The 17,836-nt window shown below is 35.8% G+C and overlaps 1 protein-coding gene across 1 annotated transcript; it reads right to left on the bottom strand.

Annotated features, from left to right (window-relative positions):
• Window positions 1-10,124: 10,124 nt before the first annotated feature.
• On the bottom strand, window positions 10,125-12,103 carry LOC125862665 (uncharacterized). The gene is made up of 3 exons (XM_049542787.1): window positions 11,930-12,103; window positions 10,536-10,595; window positions 10,125-10,502 (listed from the first exon to the last, which is right to left on the bottom strand). The coding sequence occupies exons 1-3, from the start codon at window positions 12,092-12,094 to the stop codon at window positions 10,125-10,127; spliced, it is 603 nt and encodes a 200-aa protein (XP_049398744.1). The 5' UTR covers window positions 12,095-12,103.
• Between the last annotated feature and the right edge of the window lie 5,733 nt (window positions 12,104-17,836).

Genomic DNA, 17,836 nt, shown 5'->3' with positions numbered 1-17,836 from the left:
TCGTGGGTCTTGTACCGACGTCCATCTCATTTAGTAAAGGCTTCATAGATAGATAGTTATATTTCATTAGTCTTGTTCATTTTGGTTATTGATGTCTGAGACTTGAGTTGTCACTTTGGCTAGTGAGTGTTTTCCTTATATATTCTAAGTAGTTATCTGAGTTAAAGTTTTCATTTGAGATATTCAATGTTGAGTAAGTCTTCCGCTAAAAGTTAAGCCAGGCCAAGGGTTCGCTTGGGGCGAACATGTGTTTTCGGATGCCAGTGCATCTAGGATGTAGGCTCGGGGCATAACATAACAAGTACTATGAATTGCAATAATTCACAACACATTTAATAAATTTAAATGATTCTCAAAATTATATAAGTGCCACATAAAATGGGACAAATGGAGTAAAATATATTACTTGAAAATTACATAAAAGATACTAAAAATTATAATAATTAATAACTTAAAATATTCAAAGTTATATAATAAATTTGGTTAACTCTCAAATTTTTATCAGTACCACATAAATTGGAACACTATAAGTAACATATATTATTTGATTGAACCTTACTTAAAAAGTACTTTAAATCACAATAATTAACAACTTAAAAGTTTAAAAGTCATAGAAAGTTCGATTGTTCTCCATATTTTATCAATGCCACATAAATTGGAACGGATAAAATAACACATATATAATATTGAATATTATATATAAAAATATATTATAAACCACAACAATCTAAAAATCATATTGTAAAAAATTATTGACTCTCCAAATTGTATTTATAGAGCATAAATTGTAAAACAAAAATAATACATGTTGGGCCCGTGCTAGCACGGGATTATGTGTCTAGTTTAAATAGAAATAAAAGTTACTATAAGTTTATTTATTTAAAATAAAATACATGTTTTATCTTATACCTTATATATTCTATTTATAATATACTCAACCACACATGTAATAAAAATGTGTGTCCACTAAATAATTTCGTTATTTGTTTATTTTGTGTGATCTCAAATGAATGGAGGTCAATACTTAGAATGAACAAACAATGAATAGATAACAATAATGATTATTGAACTAGAAGTGTAACACCCTGTATTCTAAACAGATCAGAAATGCAGAATTCCAGAAGTTTCAGGTTCCACCAACGGTGCCACCTACGGACCATAGGTTGACCCACAGACCGTAGGTAGGGTCCGTGGATGGTCACCTGCAGCTCCCTCCCATAATCCAGAAAATTTTTTTGCAAGTCTGGACCTACGTCAGGACCTACGGACCATAAGTGGGACCATGGTCAGTGGTCTAAGACGTGGTTCAGACCCCCTCAATCCATCTCTCTAAAGCCAAACAACACCTTACCAGGACGGACCGTCGGTCAGTCCACGGTCCGTCGGTGGCTTCGTCAGATTTTAAGTTAGGGTCGTTTGGGTCTTTTCCTTATGCGTTGGACACCTAAACTACACCGTTTAACCCCTAAACTACGTCGTTTTAATCAGTTTAAGCCTTGTAACTAAATTATACTTTATGAAAGTCAACTCATTGTCCAAAATTCATCCATGTTGAACGAGAAAAGGGAGGAAGAGTCGACCAACCCTCTCCAAGAACACATCAAGGTTTTCTCTGGTTCCAGCCCTGAAATTGAAAGATTTCTCCGTGAAATTCGTCACCAAGCATGTGGGATTTCACTAGTGGGTTCCTTTCACCCATTAGGTCCCTAGGATTCAGTCACATTCTTGATTCTCTATGTCATGTTTAGACTTAGGGTTTCTTGAACTTTAGACCAATGTTGTGATTCAACTGTTAGATTAATCCAAATGGTATTATCATGTGTTTTAGGAATTATTGCTTAGCTTCTTTTATGAAACTCAGAACTGTAGCTGTGCAGATTCGTTTAGTTCATGAATTACACTTGCTAGGTCAGTTTATTAAGATATGCATACCTTAGTTAAGAATGTTTCATTATAAGTATATAAATGTTTCATTTTCAGTTAGCATGCCAATATTTTGAGCTATTCAGTATTACACAATTCAGTCATAAGGTGTTACTTACATAATCAGTTGGGAGTAGGCTTAATACCGATTAGACTAGGGTCAGTCATCCTCATAGTCCTAGAACTACGTGGCCCCATAGCATAAGTCCCCTCTATGAGAAATATATTTAGTGATCACGCCAATCATGCCTTTATACTCCTTGCTTGGTATATTGGGTCCTCCCGATGGGGTGATACATCAGACTCCAAGGATAGATCTCGTGGTTTTATGTCAGTTAACAGTAGCTCCCACAATCAAATTCTAGTGCTTTGACCAGGTTATCAATTATAATTCAGTATTCACTCTCAGCATGTCATGTACTTGGTCATTGCATTCAATTCAGTTCATTTTAGTATATTTCAGTATTTACATCATGTTCAGATTATGTCATTGCTCTTATTGCTTTATTCAGTTATGTATATATTGTTCAGCTTTATCCTATCCTACATGCACAATACTTTCCAAGTACTGATGCATACTCTGCGCTATATCTTCTCGTGATGTAGGTTCAGGTCCTCAGCATTCAGATCACACAGAGATCGGTTCCTGATCTCCATTTCGCAGTATCAGTGGTGAGTTCTCGTTCTTCTAGCACGATTGACATGTTTTCTATTCAATCATTCTTTCTTTTTAGTTTCAGTTTTGCTAGAGTTAGTTAGGGACATGCCCCAGCATCTCTAGTCAGTTAAAGGCTTTATTTTAGAGATTGTTAGATTCAGTTTCTATTTGAGTTTGAACTCTCAGTTGTTATATATTAATACTTAGAATGGGTATTCCCTATCATTTCACTTTATGTCATGTTTAACCTTCCGCAAAGTATTTCTACTTTCAGCTTATCTTAGTATGCCTATGTTATGCCATCAGGGTTAGCTTGGGGTCACTCGTGATCCTAAGTCTCGTGTTAAGTCAAGGGAGTAGCCTCGGGACGTGCAAAACATGGTATCAGAGCACTAGATTCAAGGTTCTAGGATATCTGAAAAGCCGCACTAAGGAGAGTCTATTTCATGAGTGTGAAGAGCGCCACACCTATGAAGGGGAGGCTGCAAAGTGTTTTAGGAAAAACTTCATGACTTTCTTGATTTTTAACATGCGTGGGTATGATCTTGTTTTTAACTCGACGTTATGCATTTCAGATCATGCCTCCTCGTAGAGATTACACAAAGAATGCTAATGCCTGCAACGCTAACATAGCTCATCCAGTCCCAGATCATAGTGTTTTGAATGCTGAATTTTAAAATGCGATTTAAATTTTGGCCTAGAGTTTAGATAACCAGAACAATCAGCAGGTTCTAGTTCCTACTAATGGAAATGGCGGATCAGTGGCAGCTAGGGTTCGAGGTTTTGTTAGGATGAATCCGCCTGAGTTTCTAGGGTCGTAAGTTGGTGAGGATCCTAAAACTTTATTGATGAGGTAAAAATGATATTTGGAGTGATGCAAGTGACTGGAAATGATAGGGTAGAGTTGGTGTCCTATAAGCTTAATGATGTGGCCAATATATGGTTCATAATGTGGAAGGAAAACAAGGGTGATAATGCAGCTCTTGTAACTTGGGAGTGTTTTAGCGGAGCTTTTCTAGACAGGTTCATTCCAAGAGAGTTAAGAGAGGCAAAAGCTCATGAGTTAATGAATTTGAGGCAAGGTTCCATGACAGTCCAAGAGTACGGACTCAAGTTCACCCAACTCTCTAGGTATGCTCCACAAATGGTTGGGCCGATCCCATGGTGCAGATGAGTAAGTTCTTATTTTAGGTGTCTGACCTGGTGAAGACAAAGTGCAGAAATGTGATGTTGTTAGAGGATAGGACTATCTGTAGGCTCATGACCCATCCTCAACAGGTTGAGGGAGTTAAGCTTAGGGAACAGGCTAAGGACAACAAAAAGACTAGGACAGGGAACTATGAGTACTCTCAACACAAATCGCATGGTGGAAATCACTCGCAGTTTCAGTAGAAACTCTTCAGCCTCAACATCTTCATCAGCCAGTGTTCCATCCTCCATGTTTCGACAGGATTTGAAAGGTAGGGCATCAAGCTCTAAGTCTTAGTGGAGTGTTTCAGTTACCAGAACCTACCCAACTTGTCCAAAGTGTGGTAAGAACTATCCAGGGGAGTGTCTTACAGGAAAGGATGGATGTTTTGGGTGTGGTCAGACTGGTCACAGATTGAGGTATTTCCCTTTTTCTAAATGTGGACAAGGAGGTAACAATAGTAGGGCTCAGTCTATAACTTCAGCAGCACCAGTAGATCACCCGAATCAGTAGGGTGCTTCATCTGGTACCGGTGGCGGTCAGCGCTAGAACAGGTTGTATGCTTTCCAGGCTAGCCAGGATCAGGAAGATTCTCCTTATGTGGTCACCGGTACGTTGCGAGTCTTTCATTTAGATATTTATGCTTTGTTAGATCTAGGGGCTACTCTTTCCTTTGTAACTCCATCTATAGCAATGAACTTCGATGTTAGTCCAGAAACTCTCTCAGAACCCTTCTCAATCTCTACTCCAGTTGGTGACCCAGTCATAGCTAGAAGAGTATACAGAAATCTCCCTGTCACAGTCTCTCAGAAAGTCACCTCAGTAGATCTTGTAGAGTTAGAAATGGTAGACTTAGATATCATTCTGGCCATGGATTGGTTACATTCCTGTTATGCCTCAGTCGATTGTAGAACTAGGATCATTCATTTTCTGTTTCCAGACGAGCCAATCTTAGAATGGAAGGGTAGTAGCTCAGTGCCTATGGGTTGATTCATTTCTTACCTTAAGGCTAGAAAAATGATTTATAAGGGGTATCTCTACCATCTAGTTCAAGTTAAGGATTTAAGCTCTGACACCAGAACTCTTGAGTCAGTTCTAGTAGTAAATGAGTTTTTAGAATTGTTTCCAAAAGATCTTCCTAGAGTTCCTCCCGAAAGGGAAATTGACTTTGCAATTGATCTCCTTCCAAATACCTAGCCTATTTCTATTCCTCATTCTAGAATGGCTCCAACTGAACTTAAGAAATTGAAAGAGCAGTGGAAAGACTTTCTAGATAAAGGCTTCATCAGACCCAGTATTTCCCCATGGGGTGGACTAGTGTTGATCGTGAAAAATAAAGATAGTTCTCTCAAGATGTGCATTGACTATCGGTAATTAAACAAAGTCACAATCAAGAAATAGTACCCTATCCCCAGGATTGATGAATTGTTCGACCAACTTCAGGGTGCTAGTCATTTCTCGAAGATAGACCTCAGATCTGGTTATCATCAGCTTAGAGTTAGAAATAGTGACATTCCAAAAATAGCCTTCAGAACTCGATATGGTCATTACGAATTTGTAGTTATGTCATTTGGACAAACCAATGCTCCTGCAGCTTTCATGGATTTGATGAACAGGGTGTTCAAGCAGTATTTGGACTTGTTTTTTATCGTCTTTATTCATGATATCCTTAATTACTCTAGGAGTGAGGAAGAACATGTGACTCATTTAAGGGTTGTCCTGCAAACTGTCAAAAATTGGCAATTATTCGCTAAGTTTAGCAAGTGTGAGTTTTGGTAGAATTTGTTGCTTTCCTTCGTCATATAGTGTCTAGCGAAGGGATTCGAGTGGATTCTCAAAAAATAGAGGCAGTGAAACAATGGCCCATACCTACCTCTCCTACAGATATCAAAAGCTTTTTCAGTTTAGCGGGTTATTACAGAAGGTTCGTGGAAGGATTTTCACCCATAGCTTCTCTATTGGCTAAGTTGACTCAGAAAAAGGTTATGTTGTAGTGGTCAGACGAGTGTGAGGAGAGCTTCTTCGAACTGAAAACTAGGTTGACTACAACTCATATTTTGACTCTACTAGAGGGTTCAAATAGTTATGTGATCTATTGTGATACATCCTGGGTCGGCCTAGGTTGTATATTAATGCAGCAAGGTAAGGTTATAACTTACGCTTCTAGGTAGCTTAAGGTGCATGAGAAGAACTATCCGACTCATGACCTCGAGCTTGCACCTATAGTATTTGCCTTAAAGATTTGGAGACATTACTTGTATGTTGTTCATGTAGATGTGTTCACAGACCATAAGAGCCTTCAGTATGTGTTCACCCAGAAAGAGTTAAATCTTTGCCAGCGAAGATGGCTTGAATTCCTCAAGGATTTTGATATGGCTGTGCTTTATCATCCTGGTAACGCCAATGTAGTAGCTGATTCTCTTAGCAGACTATCTATGGGTAGTGTAGCGCATGTTGAGGAAGAAAGAAAAGAACTAGCAAAAGATGTTCACCGGCTTGCTCACTTAGGAGTTTGCCTTATGAGCATATTAGATGGTGGTGTAACATTTCAAAATAGGTCATAATCTGCATTGGTAGCGGAGGTTAAGGAAAAACAAGACAGTGATCCTATATTGCTTCAACTAAAGGGTGCAGTTCATCAGCAGAAAGTTGAGGTTTTCTCCCAAGGGGGAGATGGTGTGCTTCGCTATCAGGGTCGTTTATGTGTTCCTAAGGTGGGAGAGTTGAGATAAAAGATCCTTACAGAAACCCATAACTCCAGGTATTCTATACATCCAGGTGCCATTAAGATGTACTGTGATCTGCGGGAAGTTTTTTGGTTGAATGGCATGAAAAGGGATTTAGCAGATTTTGTGGCTAAGTGCCCTAATTGTCAGCAGGTGAAGGTAGAATATCAAAAACAAGGAGGTAGGACACAAAAGATTAACATTCCTACATGGAAATGGGAAGTGATAAACATGGACTTCATTACAGGTTTACCTCGTACCCACAAGCAACACAACTCCATTTGGGTGATAGTAGACAGGGTTACTAAGTCATCTCACTTTTTAGTTGTTAAGACTATAGATTCGACAGAGCACTACGCCAAGCTTTACATTAATGAGACAGTCAGGTTACATGGGGTTCCTTTGTCTATCATCTCCGATATAGGTCCTTAGTATACTTCTCATTTCTGGAAGTCATTTCAGAAAGGTCTTGGTACTCAGTTTAATCTCAGCACAACATTTCATCTACACATGGATGGTCAGGCAGAGCGTACCATTCAAACCTTAGAGGACATGTTCAGAGCTTGCGTGATAAACTTCAACGGTAGTTGGGATGATCACCTTCCTCTTATAGAGTTCACCTACAATAATAACTATCATTCCAGCATTTATATGGCCCCTTACGAGGCACTATATGGGTGTAGATGTAGATCTCCAGTTGGTTGGTTTGAAGTAGGTGAAGCAGCCTTGATAGGACCGAATTTGGTGCATGATGCAATGGAAAAAGTTCATCTCATCAGAGATAGACTTAAGACAACACAGAGTCGTCAGAAGTCATATGCAGATGTAAGGAGAAGGCACTTGGAGTTCCAAATTGATGATTGGGTTTTCCTGAAAGTGTCACCTATGAAGGGGGTGATGAGATTTGGCAAGAAAGGGAAGGTCAGTCCTAGATATGTAGGCCCTTACAGGATTTTGAACTGAGTTGGTAAATTGTCTTATGAGTTAGAGTTGCCAGCAGAATTAGCAGCGGTGCATCCTGTATTTCACATTTCGTTGTTGAAGAAGTGTGTGGGTGATCTAGCATCTATAGTACCATTGGAAAGTGTGGTTGTAAAGGATAGTCTCACTTATGAGGATGTGCCAGTTGAGATTCTTAAACGTCAAGTTCGAAGGTTGAGAAACAAAGAGGTCGCTTCAGTTAAGGTTTTGTGGAGGAGTCAGTCCATAGAGGGAGCTACATGGGAAGCAGAAGCAACCACGAAGGCCAAGTATCCTCATCTCTTTACTTCTGATTCTATTCCAGCTTGAGGTAATAGTTCCTCCCTAGTCTTTCAGTTACTCATGCATGAAATCAGTCTTAGTATCATGTTCCTTCAGTTATATTTGCATTTTCAGCGTATTTGCATGTTCTTGGAACTTAGTTCAATTATATTTCAGTTTCCAAAACTTAGTGGTAGGGTTCGCAGCTCTTTCCCTCAATATTCAGCTTGTTTAGTCTTCATTCGAGGACGAATATTCCCAAGGGGGAGATAATGTAACACCCCATATTCTAAATAGACCTGAAATTTAGAATTCCAAAAGTTTCAGGTGCCACCAACGGACCATAGGTTGACCTATGGACTGTAGGTGGTGTCCGTGGATCGTCACCTGCAGCTCCCTCCCAGAACCCAGAAAAAAAATTGGCCAAGTCTGGACCTACGCCAGGACTTATGGACCGTAGGTGGGACCACAGTCTGTGGTCGAGGCCGTGGTTGAGAACCCCACAATCCATCTCTCTAAAGCCAAATGATGCCCTACTAGGATGGACCTTCGGTTAGTCCACGGTCCGTCAGTCAGGGGCCGTCGGTGGCTTTGTCAGATTTTAAGTCAGGATCATTTTGGTCTTTTACGTATGTGTTGGACACCTAAACTATGGTGTTTAACTCCTAAACTACGTCATTTTCGTTAGTTTTAGCCTACTAACTAAATTAGACCTTACACAAGTCAACTTGTTCTCCAAAATTCATCCAAGTTGAACGAGAAAAGGGAGAAAGAGTTGACCAACCCTCTCCAAGAACCCAACAAAGTTTCCTCCCGTTCTATTTCCAGCCCCAAAATCGTAAGATTTCTCTGTGAAAGTCATCACCAGGTATGTGGGATTTCACTAGTGGGTTACTTTTACCCAATAGGTCCCTGGAATTCAATCAGATTCTTGATTCTCTATATCATGTTTAGACTTAGGGTTTCTTGATCTTTAGAAAAATGTTGTGATTCAGTTATTACACTAATCCAAATTGTATTATCATGTTTTTGAGGAATCGTTTCTTAGCTTCTTGTATGAAACTCAGAACCCTAGTTGTGTAGATTCGTTAGTTCATGCATTACACTTGCTAGGTCAGTTTATTCAGATATACATGCCTCAGCTAAGAATGTTTCCTTATCAATATATAAATGTTGCATTTTCAGTTAGCATGTCATTTTTTTAGCTATTCAGTTTTACATAATTCAATCATAAGGTGTTACTTACATAATTAGTTGGGAGTAGGCTTAATACCGAGTGGACTAGGGTCAGTCACGCTCCTAGTTCTAGAACTACGTGCCCCCGTAGGGTAAGTCCCCTCTATGGGAAACAAATTTACTGATCACGCCAATCATGCCTTTATACCCCTGGCAAGGTATATTGGGTTCTCTCGATGGGGCGATACATCGGACTCCACGGATAGCTCTCGTGGCTTTATTTAGGTTAACAGTAGCTCCCAAAGTCAGATTCTAGTTCTTTAACCAGGTTATTAGTTATAGTTCAGTATTCAGTCTCAGCATGTCATGTACTTGGTCAATGCATTGCATTAAGTTCATTTCAGTAAATTTCAGTATTTACATCATGTTCAGATTATGTCATTGCTCTTATTGCTTTGTTCAGTTATGTATACATTGTTCAGTTTTATCCTATCATGCATGCTCAGTACCTTTCAAGTATTGACGCATAGCTTGCGCTACATCTTCTCGTGATGTAGGTTCAGGACCTCAACATTCAGAACACGCATAGATCGGTTCTGGATTTGCAGTTCAGCAGTATCAGTGGTGAGTCTTCATTCTTAGAGGATGATTGACATGTTTTCTATTCCGGCATTCTTTCTTTTTAGTTTATGTTTTGCTAGAGTTAGTCGGGGAAATTTCCCAACATCTCTAGTTAGTTAGAGGCTTTATTTCAGACATAGTTAGATTTAGTTTCAGTTTGAATTTGATTTTTCAGTTGTTATATATTCAGACTTAGAATGAGTATTCCCCATCATTTCACTATATGTCATGTTTAAGCTTCCACACAATATTTCTACTTTAAGTTTATCTTAGTATGCTTATGATATGCCAACAGGGTTAGCTTGGGGTCACTCGTGATCCTAAGTCCCGTGTTACGTCAAGGGGGTAGCCTCAGGGAGTGACAAGAATAGTTGTGATTTTTAGTTATTCTAGAATGGAAAAACTAACAATATTTTAATACGGAGGTGGCAATGAAGAAACATGATGAATCATATAAATTTAATAAAAATAGAATGAGAATAATATTGAAGAGTAAAAATGAAATTAATGTTGGTCGTGATAATTTGTTGATGAAAAAAATGAGTTGTGTGTATGGTTTGTGAAATTAAAAATGATTATGCATTTTAGTTTACTTATCCCACCAAAACTTTCCTTTCTTTGTGGCAACTGGTTTGTCATCTGTTTTGTTTTTCTGAGCATCAGAATTTAGATTCTCCGCAATTGCTGGCTTCTCGTATGTTTTATTTTTCTGAGCATCAGAATTAAGATCCTCCTCAACATCTAGCTTGTCTTCAATTTTGTTATCCTCAAATGCAAGTTTTACTTCTTCTATAGTGTTGTTTGTAGGAGCTTCTTCTAGTAATTTCTCTTGATCATCCTTTTTATTTTCACTCTCCATAGATGGTTTTACGACTTCCTCCTTAGGAGTTTGTGATTTCACATGTTCTATTTTCTTGTCATAATCAATAGCATCAATTTTTGGACCATCATCAACAACCTTCTGAACCTCTGAATATTTATCTTCCTCACCGCATGCTACTTCATTAGCTTTTACTAATGTCTCCTCTTTCTCTTCTATTGAGCCCTTTCCTTCTTCATTCTGTCACATAAATGTTGAACTAATTAAAATTCTACTATCTCTTTTTTATATATATATATAAACATAATTATTATTTATGTTATAGCCTTTTTACTTTCGCATTTAACATTTCACATTTATATGGTTTGTTCGTTGAAACTTCTACATGGTAACAACACTATTTGTAGCTTTTGACATCTTCATTTTGACTTATACTTAATAAAATAAAAAGTGCAAAATGAAATTGTTAAATTGTTTTTCTATTTTTTTCCATAAGAAATTCTATTTTTCTATAAAAAAAAAATTATTGCCGTTAATTTTGCTCAACGTCACTTAAAAAGGTAAGCAAGTTTCCTTTTTATTTTTATGGTGTGCCTCTAGTATTACTTCTTTTTTAATGTTCAAGATTTTATTTATTTTTATTTGAATTTTAATGTTACAAATCAAACAATTGTAATTATTTATTCCCATATTTTTGTTTGTAAAGTTTTTTTTAAAACATGTTTATTATCAATTCAACAAATATTTTTCTGTCAAAATGACATATGAGTCTTATAATCTTGAGTTAAATAAGAGGTACCTATACATACATCTATGATTGATACCTATTTGTAAAAAAATTTATGTCAGTAATATAATGTATATTGATGTCACAAATAATTAATTTTTCTGGGATACACCATAAAATAGACAATGATCTACTAGACAAATTAAGAAACACATAAGTTAATCAAAATTGTGTAATGCTTCTACAAAATACTAGTTTCATGTGATAATATTATCTTGATATGTATGCAAATGTAAAAAGAAGGAAGCTAACCGAAAGTTACGTTCAAACCTTAAGATGTGAAACATTTTTACTATAAATTCATTACTCATATTAATATCTAAACTATTTATAATTGAGTTGATAGACTTGCAGGAAAAAAGATCTCCAAATTCAATTGATTGTGTACAATTAAAAACGACAATAGTACAGACAATTAAATTATTCAAATAAGCTTATTATTGAACAATTTCAACTTTTAGGTTCCCCTTCAAATATTCAATTGCCCATTACTTATATCTTATAACGATATTTATATTACTTTAAAGAAGTTCAACTCATTGATATGGACATACATGCCTAAAGATTATATATATGTGTGCGCACGCGCGCACATATGTTTATCTTATTTGCCAATTTTTAGTTCTTTTTTAAACTTGTGTAAAGTAAAAAAATATTGACCTAAAATTAATAGAGTGAAAGAAACATAAGAAAATAGGCATAAAATTAGGGGGAAAAGGTAAATAGAGAATAATATCTATAGATTGTGTTTTGAAATATGAATACATACATTGAGTAGGTTATCGACAGATGAGGTATGGTCGACATCATCATCATCGACAATGACAATATCTTCCTTGTTAACCAATTCTTCCTTGGCCACAACCTCCACATTCTTAGCAACTATATTGTCTAGTGCGTCTTCAGGAGCATCGCCATTTAACACATTAGGCTTGCTTGCGCATGCTCCCATGCTCTCTCTCTCTCTTTCTCTCAAGTTGTTTTGTTTTTTTCTTTTTTCCGAGAGAGAAAAGAGGAGAGAGAGGAAAGAATGGTAAAAAAAATACTGAGAGGAAAGGTTGAAACAAAATGTTTAGGATTATAAGTCTTATATAGAAAAATGGTATCACATGTGTTCAAATATTCTACGACCAAGAGCAAATTTCTCTCAACCTTCATTTTTTTGTTTGGGCTAGTTTTATGTTTTAATATTAAATTATATTAAAAATTATAATATCATGTCATAAACAGATATTCAGGATCAAGAGGGCTAGTGATGATCTCGATGATAACTATTACTTCGTCCGTCCCATTTTATGTGGCATTTTTTGGATTTCGAGATTCAAACAAGTCTAACTTTAACCGTAAATTTTCATAGATCTTTTAACATTTTGAATTATCAATTGTTGTGACTTATAGTACTTTTTACTTAGTTTACAAATATATAAATTTCATTTCAAAAACATTGAAGATTTCATGCGCAAATTCCCAGTCAAACTTAAACCGTTTGACTCTCGAAAAATGAAAAGTGCCACATAAATTGAGACAGAGGGAGTAATATTTAATAAAAAACTAATAAAGCAATATTGAGAAAATGAGATCCACTATTGTGTCATGTCATTACCAAGGAAGTAGCATTAAATTAATGACAAAGATAAAAAAAATATTCTTTGATAGATTCAATTAGATTGCATTATTTGATTTTTCTGGCACCTCATAAGATCCTTGAAACATATTTAGTGGACATAGTGATAAATAACTTTTATTGGTTAATTAATAAAAACAAAGTTTAGCTAAAATTGATTTTCATGATTAAAAAAGAATAGCATATGAACCAAGTTCCTTGAGGATTTTGATATACAAATAATTTGTTCTAATAACTTGTCCATAAAAAATAAATGAATCATGCCGACCTATGTGATCATTGACCAGGAGTTGCAGACACATTCCAACTGCAAGTAGAAATCTTCAGTAATGTTATTTTACGAAAGGTTTGACGTTTGAGTAATAAGGATTGAACTGGCTAGAAGATCTCATGTTAAAAGGGATTAGATTGATGTGCACACTTGATTAAAAGCAAAGATATGTGAAGTATAGTCTTATTTAAGTAAACAAAGTAAGTGCAACTATTTGTACAGAAAAAAAACTTCTCACTAAAATAACCTTTACTAACTTCTCTCTACCATACCTCAATAGAAATATTTATTTAACAAATGGTTAAGCAAGCTCTCCCTTCACTAGTCTGTATTGACCATCCATGTCATTCCCTCTTTATTGCAATATTTTTATTTTATATTTAGAGCTTTTAGGTAGTGATCTAGAGTAATGTATGTCTTGTTGGCACTAACACTTCAGTCATTTGGTTGTTCATTTGGATTTTGTGGGTGTCATACAATTATGACTCTTATGTTAGGTCTTGAACGTCGAGTTTTGTCTAGAAGCACGTTCAGTTTGGATTCTAGGTCTTTTGAGCTTATTCCAAGCTATCTCATGAATTTTTGCTAAGACTGAACTTTGGGTGTGGGACACACTTTTTATTGAGATAAACTCGATTGGAAGTTTCAAAATCTCTATTGAGTTTGGAATGCTGAATTTTGTGGGGCAACATAGTTCATTTGCATTAACGGGATTCTGAACGAATCTCAAGCCTTGTCGGGTCAATTTTTCCAAATTCCCAATGAGGACTCGTGTAACACATGAGGTGTAGCACCTCTTGTTCTTCACTTCCATGCGTCTAACTCTGCATTCATAGAGGCAAGTGATTTTGGTCTCCATGTTTGCAAATCTAGTATCACTTTTTTAAAGATGAGGGGATTCGATAATCGCATTTATGGGTGTCAAAGGAGTTGACCCTTCACATTTCCAAGTTCGGCGCCATAATTGTGGACATATTAGGACCCTACCCTTCACTTTTGCAGACTAGTCCTGCTTTTGCAAAGTTTATTTAACTGGTTTTTAAATCAGGACCATTCCCAATTTTCACACTATTTCCATATATTAGAGGATTGATATGTTGGTATAGAGAGGTATGATTATGCTCATTTTGTTGCATTGAGTCGAGAAGGTGTGGGGAATTGTATTGAAGGTAAATTTATATCCCAAAATACCCATTTTCCCTCTCTAATGGTGATTGTTAATTAATCAAATTGTATGTGATTTTTTTATTAGTTTCCAAGCTAGATTTATACCTTTTTCGGGGGACGATTTCCTTGAGTTATTTAGGACAAATTGACGGAGTCAACTTCAAGATTCTCAGTCCTACATTTTTGTTTTGACTTATTTTTTGGTTTGTCTTAAATTATTTTTATCTTTGTATTAAAATTTATATATTGACATTGTAATCATCTATTTGATAGCGTCGCAGCGATCAAAGGCCTTCAAAAGGAAAGAGCTTTGATATAGTGGACTTTGAGCAATCGCGGTCAGCTATAAGGTGGGATATGGCTTATCTCTTTTAGACCAAAACTTTGTTGATAAATTCATGTTTAATAACTAGTTGTGAGATGATTTTGTTGTTGATATGATGATTAGTAACTGGAATTCATGTGTTAGCTTCCTTGTAAGATAGTTTCATGTTTATTGAGCATGCCTTTCATGTTTCTGTTGATTGTATTATGCCTTGTAGTAGTTGCAATGTAATTTATATTGTTTGGTAGCTAGATATTTTCCTTATATTAGGCGTAGGCTTGTGATTGCATTAAAGTTGCGATTTGGCGCCCTTTTGCTTTAGAAATTATCAGATTTCACTTCAGATAGCTTAACTCCATATAGACCTGTATAGCAGACTTTGGTAAGATAATATGGATTTGAAGCTGGGTAAAAAGTTGGCTATTATGGATGTTTATCTATAATTTCCCTTATGTTTCACTCCTGATATGTTCTTTGGCAATTTGGGCTATGTTAGTTATATTGGATCGGGTCATGGATTTTTAGCTTTTGTGGGTCCTTGGTGATTATGAAGCTAGTTTTCTCTAAGACTCATTTCCATATGAAAAAGAGCATGCAGATTGGAGGTTTCAGAGTCTTTTATCCATGATTTATGGTTTTGTCGTATCTCTTTTAGTCGCGGTTTGAGGCCTCGACACATCTCTATTATCCTCTGTTTAAATCAAGGCACACTTCTTTTGGTCGGATCTGAGCTCTGCCATGGAGGTTCTTTGTTTATATTCAGGGTGCCCTTGCCATGATTTAATTTTGGGAATACTTCTACTCTTAGCTTTTCCTATCCTTTAAGTCTTCAGTGTACTCATCAGGCTTATGGTTTCGCGTTTGAGATATTTACTTTTGAATTGCACACGAGTGTACCTTCTTGGCTTTTAGGAGTACAACTTGTTTATAGCTATTTGGTCTTCTTTATCATACAATCCTTTTCTAAACTCATGACCTATATAATTATGCTTTCCATTATCGTTTTGTCTTATAACCTCTTGTTGACTTTACTTTCTTCCTTTTCATATTGGCTTTACTTTTAAAGCCCATTGGGCCAATTATGCCTACTGAGTACCTATTATTTTGGTACTCATATTGCACTCTGCATCTGTTTTCTTGATGCAAATCCTAACGCTAGCCAACAACATTGATTTGGGCCAGTTGTGGAGATCTTTGGATATCGAGGTAGAGCCTATGGAGTTCTAGTTCGACCTATCTCCTTCTGATTAAAGTTTTTTGCAAGTCATTTGAGTTCAAGACAAGTATGTACTTTTTGGTCTGCTACTGGACTTGTACTCGTATAGTAGCTTTTTAGTGATGTCCACTAGGTCGTGGGATTGGATCTCTTCTACTCCTACTTTTGTATATTTGTTTCTTTTCTCATTTCAACTATGTATCTTGTTTTAACTCTTTAAATTGCTCATTGTTTATTATTTCTACCCAATATTCCTATTACTTGTTGTTTCAGGATACGGATTTGCTTACCGACTTGTGGATTGTGGTAGATTCCATCATGACTCGAGTTTTCGGATCATGACATAGTCCCAAAAGATCCGGCTAACACTGTCAATTATAATTCCACTAGCAACACTACCACTCATTCCTAAAACAACCAAGTAAATGGAAACTACAAAAAATAGTCAAATCAATCCATACATATCCAACAAAAGAAAACTCCAACTTATGAATTTCAAAGCAAGAATCATATTCAAGATTTCAGCCACAATAACCTCAATATTAAAGGATTTACCATAAAAAAAATCATCAATTTCCTAAAAACTCCTTAAATTTTGAAAAAGCCAACAATAGTGATGGTGAATAAAGAAACACTTTTGGCACAACAATGAAAATTCAAAATTTTGTTCCTAATCAAGTTATCACAAACCTAATAACCCCATCCTCCTTTATAGATGTATACCCCTAAAATATGCTTCATTTCAAATATAACCTCTTGTCACGACTCTTAGTAGGGCCATGGTAGCGTCCACTACAACTCACGGGGTGGACAAGCGTAAAACTCCATTGATAAGATGCAGAAGACACAATTGTTTATAAAACATAATTAATAACGAACATAAGACAAGGATAATGTATATAGAAAGAAGGGTCATATCATAGAGAGTATTGAAAGCTTAGAGTACAAGAATATAAAGGGACATTGTTTGATTGAGAACAATATTTTCTAGGATTAGCTATTCGGGATAAGTAATCCCGTCATGTAAATAATTCTGAGACTACCTAATAGCCCTTTAACCAAACACAAAATAAAATAATCCTATTTTTTATCCCTAGATTATTATACTTTATACGTCACTCCTATATGTACATTTAAATGGTATTATATTGTTTAGTATCTGATGCTTTAAAATTGTTATTGAAATTAAACAATAGAAAAGATCGATTAAGCATAAGTCTTTTCTATCTTAAGCCACTGAACTTCCACCTCTTTAATTTCTTGGTGATGACCATCCCTCGATCTCAATAACAAGTCAAGGTTGATTCAACTCAAATACATTTGAAATCATCCATGTCAACAAACTAGTTTCCTTGAGCATCTTTTGTTTATTCCATGTGTCCATCATTTAAATACTTTATTTTATTTTATATTTACTTAATCTTCGATTCTATCATTTTCATATTCAAATTACTTTAACTTGTGTTATTAGTGTCATTTTATATAATTTTTTAATTTTAAAATTTGTGATAACTAATTATCTCGTTAATATTTTGAATTGAATAAAGAAAAAGATTCCAAATAATAGATATTTAAAGGTAAGTATGGAAAAATAATAGTTTTTCACTAAATCTATAGCTAGCAAAATCTCAAGAAAATTTTTTGAGTCACACAAATCCTACATAAATCCCAACGAAACAATTTCCAGCTAAATTCATAACAACAAAATCCCCCAATATTTCCTCAAGTAATAAATTTCGTGTAAATCCCCATCAATAAGTCCCTATCTAAATCCATAGTAAACAATCCCCCAATATTTCCCCAAGTAATAAATTGCGTAGGTAAATCACTAAGAATATGACCCCAGCTAAATCCCCAGCAAATAATCCCCAAATAATTTCCCAGGTAATAAAATTCCGCATAAATTTCCAACAGAATATCTCCATGTAAATCTGTAGGATAATTAGAGTTTTTATGGATAAATGAAGGATTTAATATATATATATATATATATATATTTGTCCATGTACATGCGGATTTACCTAGAGATAATGTACCTGCCAATATATTTCCCCAGGTGATGTCACAAGTACAAAGTTTGTGCAATATGGC

This window comes from Solanum stenotomum, chromosome 4 (assembly GCF_019186545.1).
Source record: "Solanum stenotomum isolate F172 chromosome 4, ASM1918654v1, whole genome shotgun sequence".
NCBI lineage: Eukaryota > Viridiplantae > Streptophyta > Magnoliopsida > Solanales > Solanaceae > Solanum > Solanum stenotomum.
Note: the sequence above shows the minus strand (reverse complement) of the source record. Positions and strands in the feature narration are given on the sequence as shown.

Bases quoted from the DNA above. Each gene is read 5' to 3' on its own strand.
- LOC125862665 (XM_049542787.1), bottom strand. From the start codon at position 12,094: ATGGGAGCATGCGCAAGCAAGCCTAATGTGTTAAATGGCGATGCTCCT. The intron at 10,596-11,929 runs GTCGATAACCTA...TTTATGTGACAG, and splicing joins ATGTCGACCATACCTCATCT to AATGAAGAAGGAAAGGGCTC. The intron at 10,503-10,535 runs GTAGCATGCGGT...AAATATTCAGAG, and splicing joins CATTAGTAAAAGCTAATGAA to GTTCAGAAGGTTGTTGATGA.